Below are 11,204 nucleotides of genomic sequence, written 5' to 3' on the forward strand. Positions count from 1 at the left end.
AAATTAATTTTACGAAACACATGAAGCTGAATGGGTATTGGTGTAGCATGCCTGTGCGTATAATGATCTTATTGATTTAATATAAACACCACCACCACCACCACAAGCGTGATGCCGTCTTAGCTCAGCTGGTAGAGCGCGTGGCTTTTAACCACGTGGTCGTGGGTTCGATTCCCACAGACGGCGGTTTGTTTATTTATTTATTTGCCAACTAAATTGCTGGGTTTGGTATTTTCCTGATTCGGTTCAATTAAAAATCTTAATTTTATCTTGGGGAGAAGAATGAAATATTGTAATTATTATCAAGATCATGGGGGTTCATAACATATAAAATATTATTATTATAATTGTTAAATGGAGAGAAGTTGGAACTAAATAGCTTGGGGGGTGTTGATTGTAAACGCAAAGGTCACGAATAAACATATTTATCTTTCTAAATTTTTGTATTTTTTTTGGGTGGAATTTTAAAATTTTGTAATTTCAAATGCGCTCTTAAACTATATAAAATTATTAATTTAAACACTTGACTAACAAGTGATACGCTCGCGATGACATGATAGTTTTTTAGTGTATTCCCAGCTCCTATATCTTTGTCTCTTTCTAATAGGAGTGTTCAAAAAACTTGTTGGATCGCTATTTTCGATCGAATCGGATCGAATTGACTAATTTTTTGAAATGGTGGTTCGGTTCAGTTTGGAAAAATGCTAAATCGCGCGGTTCCCGATTTGGTAGACTGGCGATTTGATTCAAAACCGAATCGCTCGCATATATATGATATATAATTAAAAAATAAAAAATATAAAAGGGGCGTCATCGGCTATTCCTTCCTTCCTTTCCTCTTTCTCCTCTTTTCCCCAAACCCTAACCCACACCCACCCACCCACCCGTCGTAGTCTTTCTTTCCCCTTGGACCCTTGGATCGCCGATCGGCTCCAACCTACCGATGGCCCCCACGTTGCAGGCTCTGGTAGCAGTAGATGCTCCTCTTGACATCGCCACCATTGCCTCGCAATAGTCCGACTCCAAGTGTCCCGTCGCCTTCTTCCCCCAACGATTTCGATAGTCGATTCGTCGGTCGCTGGTATCACCTCTTGACATCGCCGTTGCCTCGCAGCAGTCCCGTCGCCTTCTTCCCCCTTTCCAATCATTGATTCGCCAGTTGAGGGTAGACTCTCTCTCTCTCACAACTATTTCTGTTGATTTATTTACCTATTTTTAGTCACAAAATACTTGTGACTTGTGAGAAAAAACTTTCAATGAGACTTGTATTTTCTCTCCCACTCGCCTTATTGCTTTCCCTGCTTCTTGAGCATTTATGATAATACACAATCGTGTTTAGCTTTAAATAGAACAACCACGGAAATTGAACCAAATCAAACCGCAGTTTGCGGTTCAGTTTGGATCAGTTTTTTGCACCAAATCAAACCGCTTGGTTTGATTTGGTAAAAAATCGAGCTTGCGATTCAGCGCTTTAAATCGGTTCAAAACTGGTCAAACCGAACCGCAAACATCCCTACTTTCTAACATCTTTTCTTTTTTCAGCATCTCTTCAGCTTCCTCTTTCTCTCCAATGGCATCTCCTCAACTCTCTCTCCTTCTTCGGCTATATCTTCTCTCTCTCAAGTGTCTCTTTCTATTGCATCTCCTACAAGAAATGTTACCCCAAACTAGCCCCATCTTTAATCCCCTTAGACAACAAAGTGATCATACTTGAGCACATCAGCTACCCATTTAACCCAATCGACCCACATAGCCCAATTGGAGGAGAAGTAGGAGACGTCGTAGATAGATGAGACACAATTAGAAAAAGAGAGAGCGAGTTGAGAAGACACCAAAAAATTACTATTTCAATGTACGTGCGTATCACTTATTAATTAGATATTTAAATGAGTGATTTTGCACAGTTAAGGGACATATTTGAAATCACGAAAAGTTTAGGAATATAAATATAGTTTTGACTTAAATTTAGAGACATATTTGAAATCACAAAAAATTTAAGGTTCCACAAAAAAAAAAAAAAAAGACAAAAAATTGAGACCTTTCATAAAATGAAACATCACTAAATCCATCCGTGTCGTCTAGTAACATCAAATGTGGTGGTTGAGTCTGAGTGGATGTGACGCAGCAACTTGTTAGATTTCGCTCTAACTTGTGTTCTCATAAAGAAAAAAGAGAAGAATAATTTTTAAAGAGAAGTGCTAAGAATACAAATGTATTTTGATTCAAGATTGGATGCCTTACAAGTGAAACTAAATGGGCTATTTATAACTTACAAAATGTATTAGAGACCACACATTTAAAAAAAATTAAGAAATTAAGTACAACCATTCACTCAATACTTAAATTAAGGACAATCACACAATTAGTACTAAATCTACTCAATACTTAAATAATGAAAGCACTAATTCCACTCAATACTTAAATAATGGAACACACACCTAACTTAAGAAACTTCCCTAAGTTGGGCTTCATTTGATCGTCTTTGGTTGATGCTAATTTAGACTTTAAGACTTTTTTCGTGTTTTTAAAATATTTGAGTTGGGGATGTGTAGTGTGTAAAGAAGAAGATAGGAGGAGTGAAGCCCTAGGGTTTTAGGTTTCCCACTCACCCAATGGCCATCTTTGGTTGCACCTTTTCACATGTCTCTCATCCTCTCGTAATATTCCCAACTTTCTCTCATTCCTTGGCAACTTGTCCCATTAATCCCTTTGAGATTTTTCCACCAATTTTGACTGGCTCCTATTCTATCCATGCAAATCCAATGATCTATCCATACGCTCAACTTGGAATCATATCACATCTTTTCATATATACCATTCGCGCAAAAGAAGAAAATATCACAAGAACAAACAATAACGTAACCACCACAGCAATAATAAATCAAATTGGCACTAACATTTTCATTTATATACATATTTTATATATAATGTGACATCAGTTGTTACATGTAATTTTAGTGGGCGCATTACAAGTATAAATAAAGTAGAAGCCTTCAAAAATTATGGAAACCAGAGAGAGAGAGAGAAGAGAAAAGCATGGCCAGAAGATTCGGGCGGGCAATAGCAGATTGTTTCCCCAACCGAAAGAGAAGAAAGGTCACAAATTACAGACAGTGACAGGCAAAGCATAAATGCCATTATACCTTTCATTGCAACCCTACCCAAATTGGATTTTCATCTCCTTCCTTTTGGGCTAAGTAAACCAATAGAAGCTACCCACCGGCCTAGTCATTTTTTCTTTTTAACCTTAGTGCTACACTACACTACACTGGCATAATTGACCAATTGATATTTTTGTCCACCAATCCATGCTTTGGTTTTGATTGCGCTCTTTCCTTGGACACAGAAGAATCTCAAAGATAAAAGATCTAGCTAGTGTCTAGCCTTTTTGGCACTCAGATTCTCTCCCTTTTTTGTTCCTTTCTTTCTAATTGTATATATATATATTTTAGATGACATTCTATCATGGATGCCTGCTACTTGGCTCCATAATTTTTGTAAAAAAAGTAAATCAAGGAATCGCAATAACTAAGATTTGAATACTAACACGCTACAAACGTGATGATGAAAAATCTTTTTTCATGTTTACCTTAACCACTAGATTCTGTTTCTGGGACGAGATAAATTATATCTTTAATTCTTTTTTTGATTATTTTTTTAAATATCATCTTAGTACACATTAATATGAACCTCAAAATTAATTGATCATTTGTTAATTTTTGAGTTTCTATTAATGTGTATCACGTTAATTTTTTATTAATATAATTTGATAAAAATAAAAAAAATTAAAGTACAATAACTTATTTATCACAAAGTATATCTTGTCTACCACTTTAACTATTTTTATATTAATGAGGTTAGTTAGATTGTTTTTTTTTTTCTTATATTACAACAAAATAATTATCATTTTTAACTATTTTTATTCTTTGGCCATGTAGCCTTTGTATATTTAATCCTTCCAATAATATGCTTTAGTGGCGAAGGGTATTATAATTTTTTTAAAAATAAAATTAATTAAGGAAATAATACTAAATGGAGGTATGACTCGAGGAGTTAGTAAGTAGAATTGAAAGCAGCGGTTGGCTGCGAGGATAATTTGTATCCTTTAATTAAATTTTAAGAATAATTTGTAAAATTTACCTACTAATTAAAAAATAAAAAAATTCCACTTGGGAAAATAAAGTTAAATGCAAGTCAGTCAACACTTACAGCAATAGAAATTTATATATATATATATATATATCGTATAATTTAAAGCTGCGGGCTACATGCTTTTTGGCTAATTCCCCGCGGCCGCCTCAAGCCTCTGAACACTTTTAAACTTTTAGAAGAGCCTAAGCCTTCGCCGGTTCATGGAGTAACCAGCTAGCCGGCCCGGCCCGGCCCGACCCGACCCACTAACAAACGCCAAACAAATCAAAAGTAAAGCAGTGGGAAACCAAATTTCACAAGGGGAAAAGAGAGAAGAGAGAGAGAGAGAGAGAAAGAGAAAAAAAAGTTACCACAAACCCCCACTTTTGAGTTTTTTTTTTTTTTTTCTTTTATAACTTATATATATCATTTTCCTTTCTATCGTAAGAACTTTGAGATTTTCCCGAGAAAAAGAGAGAAAATATTAAGAAGATTGAAGAGGGAGGGGACGATCAGATTCAGATGTGTAGAGTGGAGATCAGACGTGGAAATTGCGACCGGTGAAGGTCTGGCCGAACTGCCAATTGGCGGGAGCCACGTTCCAGGAGGTGGAGGTTCTACCGTCACTGCCTGAGACCCTGAATGACAAGGACTGGCCCACAAGAATGGCGTTGGATTGCCAGTTCTGGCCCCAGTTGCGACTCATGGCCATCCACTGGGTGTCGCTGCCCTTCTTCACGCTGGCCCTCACGATATCCCCTGCGCCCGCCACGTTGGTGATCAGCACTAAGTTGAAGTAGCGGAAGCCGTTCACCGTGAACCTAATCCCCCCTTGCCTTGCACAAGCCACCCTGTCAAAATCCAAAAATATATTACAGCAAGGAAATGGCCAAAATGCTCTGTCTCGCCATCCATGAAACTGCGGTGTCTCCATATTTTGCAAGCAATGTATATAAGAATCAACCCCCCCCCCCCCCCCCTAAAAAAAAAAGAGTATAGTTTTAAAAGATGACGATATATAATTGGTGGTAGACTGACTGGTAGTGGCAACTTAAGCTTAGATGAGTATGTATTTAATGAGAATAAATATCCAAAACAATTCAATGGGCAACAAAAATACAATCTAACATATTGTTTGCCTCTTGGTTCCAGACTTGGGCTCCAGGCAAGGATTAGGATTCTATTTTGATTCCTGAACATGCCATCGCCGAGAAAGAATGAAAGAACGAAGCTAACCCATAATACTTTGAAGCAAAAAAGCAGCAGGGAAGAAGAGAGAAAGACTGACTCACCGGCGGTAAGAGACGGGGACAATTCCCGCACGGTACTCGGCGATCTGGACGAACATAGGCATGGCGAGGTCGAAGTGGGGGCGGGGTGGGTTGCACCAGCCGCCATTGTCGTTGGGAAGGGCGTAGTTCGGCGGGCAGAAGTTGGTGGCCGTGACGAAGATGGAGGGGTAACCCGGGTGGCACCATGTCGGGTCGTTGTCGCACTTGATCTCGAAGCACGCCCCGCAGCTCAGCCCCTCGTTGAACAGCGCCGTGCTCAGCGCCGCAGTCTTCACTCCGTACCCCTGGCTGTACAGATTCCCGTACCCGCATGCTCCGCCTGAAACACCAAATGCAAAACCATGAACTGTATGCGGCTTTGAATGATTTTCCTTTGATTGATACAAAAGAAAACATACAATTTTTAATTCTAATTACACGCAATGCTAAAACATATACAGGTGTCCTTGGGTCAGGGGAAAATGGCTGGACAATTGGACAGCAGAGGTTGTGGAATTGGATAAAGAGGAGAACCGCGAACGTATGCGTGTGGACGTGCAGTTGGAGTGTGGTAATAAAGAGAGAATTACCCATGGTGCCGGAGGCGTCGCTGCCGCCGTAGAAGGTAGCGTGGGCGGACTGCCAGGGACCGCCGGAGTAAACGCCGGGGATGCGAGCGTCTGCCACCGCCAGAAGCGAGAGGATGGTGGCGGCAATGCGGAAGAGGACTGGCATTGCAGCCATTTCACTGACAGAGAAGAAGAAGGAGAAAACAGGTAGGGAGAGAGAGAGGAGAGGAGAGGAGAGGGAGCGAATTGAAAGCGGGAGTGCGGAGAGGAGTACTTATGGAGGGAAGGGAAGTGGGCAGGAATCACAGGTGGGAGGGAGGCCTCATCATCATCATCATAATCATAATTATTAACCTACACTTAATGCGCTCCATTTTTAGTATTTTCTTCCTTCCTTCCTTTGTATATATATGTATATATCTGTGTGTGCGTAGATCAAAAGAAAATAGAAGGCAAAGAGGGTGCACGTGAGAGGCACGTGGAATAGGGGGGGTTCGATTGATGTGAATCTCAGTGTTTTGGTGTGCAAAATTTACTCTAATTAAAGTAAGTTAGATAACACACGATTAAATTAATTTAATAGTGTAAGAAAGAAGATTAATAAAAGATGTTGTACGAAAGAAGAGTGGATTATATAAAATAAATTTTTAACAAAATAAATCTATATGGGCTTTATACTCATTATATTGGTAACCAAATATTTTTAAAAGTTTTATACGTAATTTTTTAAAATATTATTTTATTCTTGATGTATTTTATTTACAATTGTGAATATACTAATTATTAACATTCTTTACATACAAAAACACTTTTTCACAATTAAAAAATATATATTTAAATAGTGTTTATTAATCAAGATATAAATTAAAAAAATAAAATATAAAAAATATTCTAAATAAAAATATTTTATATTGTGTTTTTGTTAGCTTTTTTGAAAAAAAATCATATGACTCTTTATCATAAATTTATCTTTTTTTCTCATTCGAATAATTTATTTTGATATAAATTTATTTTACTTATTTTAACAAATACTGTCTTAGAAAACACCATAAATTAAGAATGGTTCTTACCACTATTGAAATTTATAGTTTGGAAATGTTTGCATTTTAAATTCTTTTATTTTATTATTTCAAAATTTTAAAATATAAATCAAATAATTGTATCAAAACGTAAGCTCTTAAATACCACTTTAATAACATAACACTTGCGTTAAGAGGAGGAGAGGGATTTGGCGAGTGAGTAAAGAGAGAAGGGTTTAGGGTAGGAAGGGGTTGGTGCACTTTTGAACCCACCAAAAGTGAAAGTGAGCAGCTGGCACACAAAAGTACCATCCTGACCAACCAGATCTTGGAGATCGGCCACGTCCTCACCAAATTTATGTGAATTTCATGCCACCTCACCCCCCACCCCAACAGGCAACAGCTTCTCTATCATCGACTCTCCCATGCCCCATGCCAAGGCATGTGAGGTCGCCACCAAAATAAAACCCCTAATCCCTAATCTTACGTACGTGTCCCCTCACCACACCACGTGATCCAGACAGCCTCTTTTTAAAACCCACCGTTCTCACATTATGGTCTGAGGGTCCCTGCCCTCTGCCCCTGCGGTGACTCCCAAAGTGGGAACTCCCAACTCTTCAAAATGTTAAATGAATTTCAGAAAATTAACTTTGATGACAACGCTGAAGAGCCAATATGATTTTGACTTTGTGTGCCTATTTAGTTTTGTTTTTGTAAATGTCTTGAGATCCAAATTCACATGCAAGGTTGCAAGATTTTTTTTATGTTCGTACCCTTAATTATGTCAGAAGAGATAAATTATAGGTTGAGCTTTTGACTCTTACGCAAGACAAAGATCAAACTCGCAACCCATCAAATTAATATCGATATATTGCTTATTCGATCGCTCGACTTATGTCCTAAAGCATAAACTAAAACTTAATATATAACATCTTATTTTGATAATTCAGTCCACCTCTTAATTAATTAGCCAAAACCATTTCTATTTTATCACAAGTCATGTAGGCTTAGTGCAGTGGCTATCATATTTGTATAGTGTAGATGCCCAAATGCACTTAAAATGTCTTTTTAAGGTAGGGTAGGGCACATGATTAAATTGGGTAAAGCTAGCTGAGCAAATTTATAACATTATATTTCTTTTTTATTAAGTAAACCTTTAAAGTGCGAATGGATGTGTATGATTTGGTTTCAGTCCTTACATAATAAGCACAAATCATGTTGATAATTTTATTTTTTAGAACCCTTAAAACATTTTGTACACAAACATCCACTAAAAATGCCGAAAGTCTACCAAAATGTGGTCACCCAATTCATAGCTTATCATCACTTCAAGTTATTAAGTTTTCTTGAGAGAAAAGACTCTTTTTCTCTCTTATCATTAACCAAAATGCAGAGACATAATTAAGAATTCTTGTGAAATAATTAAACAAATTAATTTAAAAAAAAAAAACTATTAATTATAAGACTGGGGCAGCTTAGCTTAAGTGTGTATTAATTAGGTTTTGTTTCTACGCTAAGGGTGACTTTTTAGATTCTACAATCTCCATATATATATATATATATCATCCGTACGTACCACTTCATCAAGATTTTCGTAACATCTACTCTTATGTTTTAATGTCAATTCAAAATCAAGTGGCGCAGAACAAATGACAGAAAAGCTATATATTTCCCTTTCATTATGGACTTTCCTCTTGTGTTTTTCCATTTTGCTAAATGGCCAGAAATCAAAAACCTTAAATCTAAACATCGATCACTCCGCCCCTAATCTTTACTCAGCATTTTAATTAAATCTACTGATCGTAGTTCCCACATCCATAATTGTCATGTGATTTAATGAATACGTTTCCCAATTTCATGTTTCTATACCTTCTAACCCAAAATTGGTGTCTTCATTAGAGATAGGCTCGGCCACCTCGAATAGTATTAGAACCAAAAATTGATTTGAATCGATTATTTGAAAAATGGAAGCACAAATATACACAAATATAAAATAGTAATGAAAATAAAAGAAAACAAACACAGTAAGATTTATCGTGGTTCACCCTCTAAATTAGGACTATGTACACGTTGAGCTTCGGTGAGAAGAGCTCACTGCACTAATTGAAAAAATGATTTACACCCTCAGTGTATAAACAAGAATCCTCACTATATACTCACTGATTTCCTAGCAAAATTTGCTCAAATATTACATACAAATAAGAAGGTAGCCTTGTAAAACTAGAAAAGAAAATGAAGAACATGTACAAACGAGAGAAAACCCTAAAAAACGAACAACCCGACTTAACCTCTTGCTTTTCTTTTCTTTCCTTGCACAAATCTTGAGAAATCAGTGAAAATAAATAGACAGAAGCAACGATGGAGATACGATCTAAGAATGAGATCGACGACCTATAGAACAGTAAGCTAAACGACAAGATAGTACATGAGGAATCAACGAGCCATGAAATGATGAGGGGGGTTTGTCGTTTGGCCTTCCAAGCTCATGGGCTCCAAAACACCATCGTTTTGGAGCAACCATTGTGTGGTTACCTGATGACCCTCATCCCCTTATCAGAATGACATCATTTATGTAGATGAACCTTCACCATATTTCAACAATTTCCACCTTAAAGCTTCAGCACCTCAAGGTCACTCTTCCAACACTATGCAACATGCTTCAATTCTCGCCATCATCACTCTTGTTGGTTGTTCCTTCAATCAACTTCGACACGCAGCAAGTCCAAACAATGTTTGAACTTGATTGCTGTCACTACCTTTGTTCCTATGTTGTTGGATTGTCTTCAGTGGGGACTTTCTGAATTTTCACAATACCATTTGTCACCTAATCTCTTAGATAGTGGTATCTTACATCCATATGCTTGGTTCTTTCATGATATACTAGGTTCTTACATAGGTGAATAACACTCTGGCTATCTGAAAACACCACAACTCTACTATGTAACAGATGAATTTCCTTTAAGAGACCCTGGAATCAAATGGCTTCTTTAAATGCATTTGTTACCGCCACATATTCTGCCTCAGTGGAAAATAGTGCAACCAGAGGCTGTAATTGTGACTTCCAACTGATGCAATTATCTCTTAAGATGAAGAAGAATGTAGTATTAGATTTCCTTGAATCTCTATCCCTTGCAAAATCAAAGTCTATAAAACCCACAAGATCAAGTGCATTACATATTTTCTTATAATTCAAACCAACATTTATAGAACCATTAATATATCTTAACAAATATTTTAAAGCATCCCAATGAGATTTCTCAGGATTAGACATGAATCTACTTAGTAAAGAAATTGAATATGCAAGATCTGGCTTGGTACTAATTATTGAGTACATGATAGTTCAAATTACATTAGCATACGAGATGTTTTCCATCTTAAGAATTTCAAAATCAGATGTAGGACACTCTGATTTAGACAGGATAAAATGACTTGCTAAGGGAACACTCACAGATTTGCAATCTGACATGCCAAATTTTTGTACAATTTTTAACAAATAATCATGCTAATGAACCTTTAGACATAACGTACTCCTATCTCTTTCAATAACCATTCTCAAAACTTTCCTAGCAGATTCTAAGTCTTTCATGTCAAAATTTGTATTTAACAATAATATTAATTCACATATTTTAGATTTAGACTTACTAATCAGTAAAATATCATCTACATATAGAAACAAATAAACCGGAATATCAGAGAGCATGAAGTAAAAATAGTTATCATATTTACTTCTAATAAAACCAATCCTAGTATCAAAATTGTCAAATTTTTTATACCACTGTTTAAGGGATTATTTTAATTCATTCAAAGATTTTTTAAGTAAACAAACATATTCAGAGTGAAGATTATCAATATAATTAGCTAGTTGATCCATATATATTAGCTTATCAAGATCACTATGTAGGAAAACAGTTTTGACATCTAACTGTTCTCATTCTAAGTCAAAATGCACAACTATAGCAAGCATCATATGAATGGTTTTAAACTTGACTACAAGTGCAAAAATTTCAGTGTAATCTATACCTTCCCTTTGAGTAAAACCCTTAGTTATTAATCTAGCTTTATATCTTATAGGGTCAGAGGGAGTCATACATTCTTTGAGCTTGTATAACCACTTACATTTTACCAGTTTTTGCTTATCAGGCTTTAGAACTAGTTTTCATGTTTCATTGGCCATCATCCATTGTTTGCTACCATTTGGTGCAGTCATGAGAGCT

The 11,204-nt window shown here is 36.5% G+C and overlaps 1 protein-coding gene and 1 non-coding gene across 2 annotated transcripts; one reads left to right on the forward strand and one right to left on the reverse strand.

Annotated features, from left to right (window-relative positions):
- The first annotated feature begins 113 nt into the window (after positions 1 to 113).
- TRNAK-UUU (transfer RNA lysine (anticodon UUU)) lies at positions 114 to 186 on the forward strand. Its single transcript has one exon. It is a non-coding gene; the product is annotated as a tRNA-Lys (tRNA).
- A 4,019-nt stretch (positions 187 to 4,205) lies between these two features.
- LOC127789313 (expansin-A4) lies at positions 4,206 to 6,232 on the reverse strand. The gene is made up of 3 exons (XM_052318201.1): positions 5,993 to 6,232; positions 5,424 to 5,742; positions 4,206 to 4,982 (listed from the first exon to the last, which is right to left on the reverse strand). Exons 1-3 carry the CDS (start codon positions 6,144 to 6,146, stop codon positions 4,670 to 4,672), a joined length of 786 nt encoding a protein of 261 aa, XP_052174161.1. The 5' UTR covers positions 6,147 to 6,232; the 3' UTR covers positions 4,206 to 4,669.
- Positions 6,233 to 11,204: the final 4,972 nt, after the last annotated feature.

Source organism: Diospyros lotus, chromosome 13 (assembly GCF_014633365.1).
Source record: "Diospyros lotus cultivar Yz01 chromosome 13, ASM1463336v1, whole genome shotgun sequence".
Lineage (NCBI taxonomy): Eukaryota > Viridiplantae > Streptophyta > Magnoliopsida > Ericales > Ebenaceae > Diospyros > Diospyros lotus.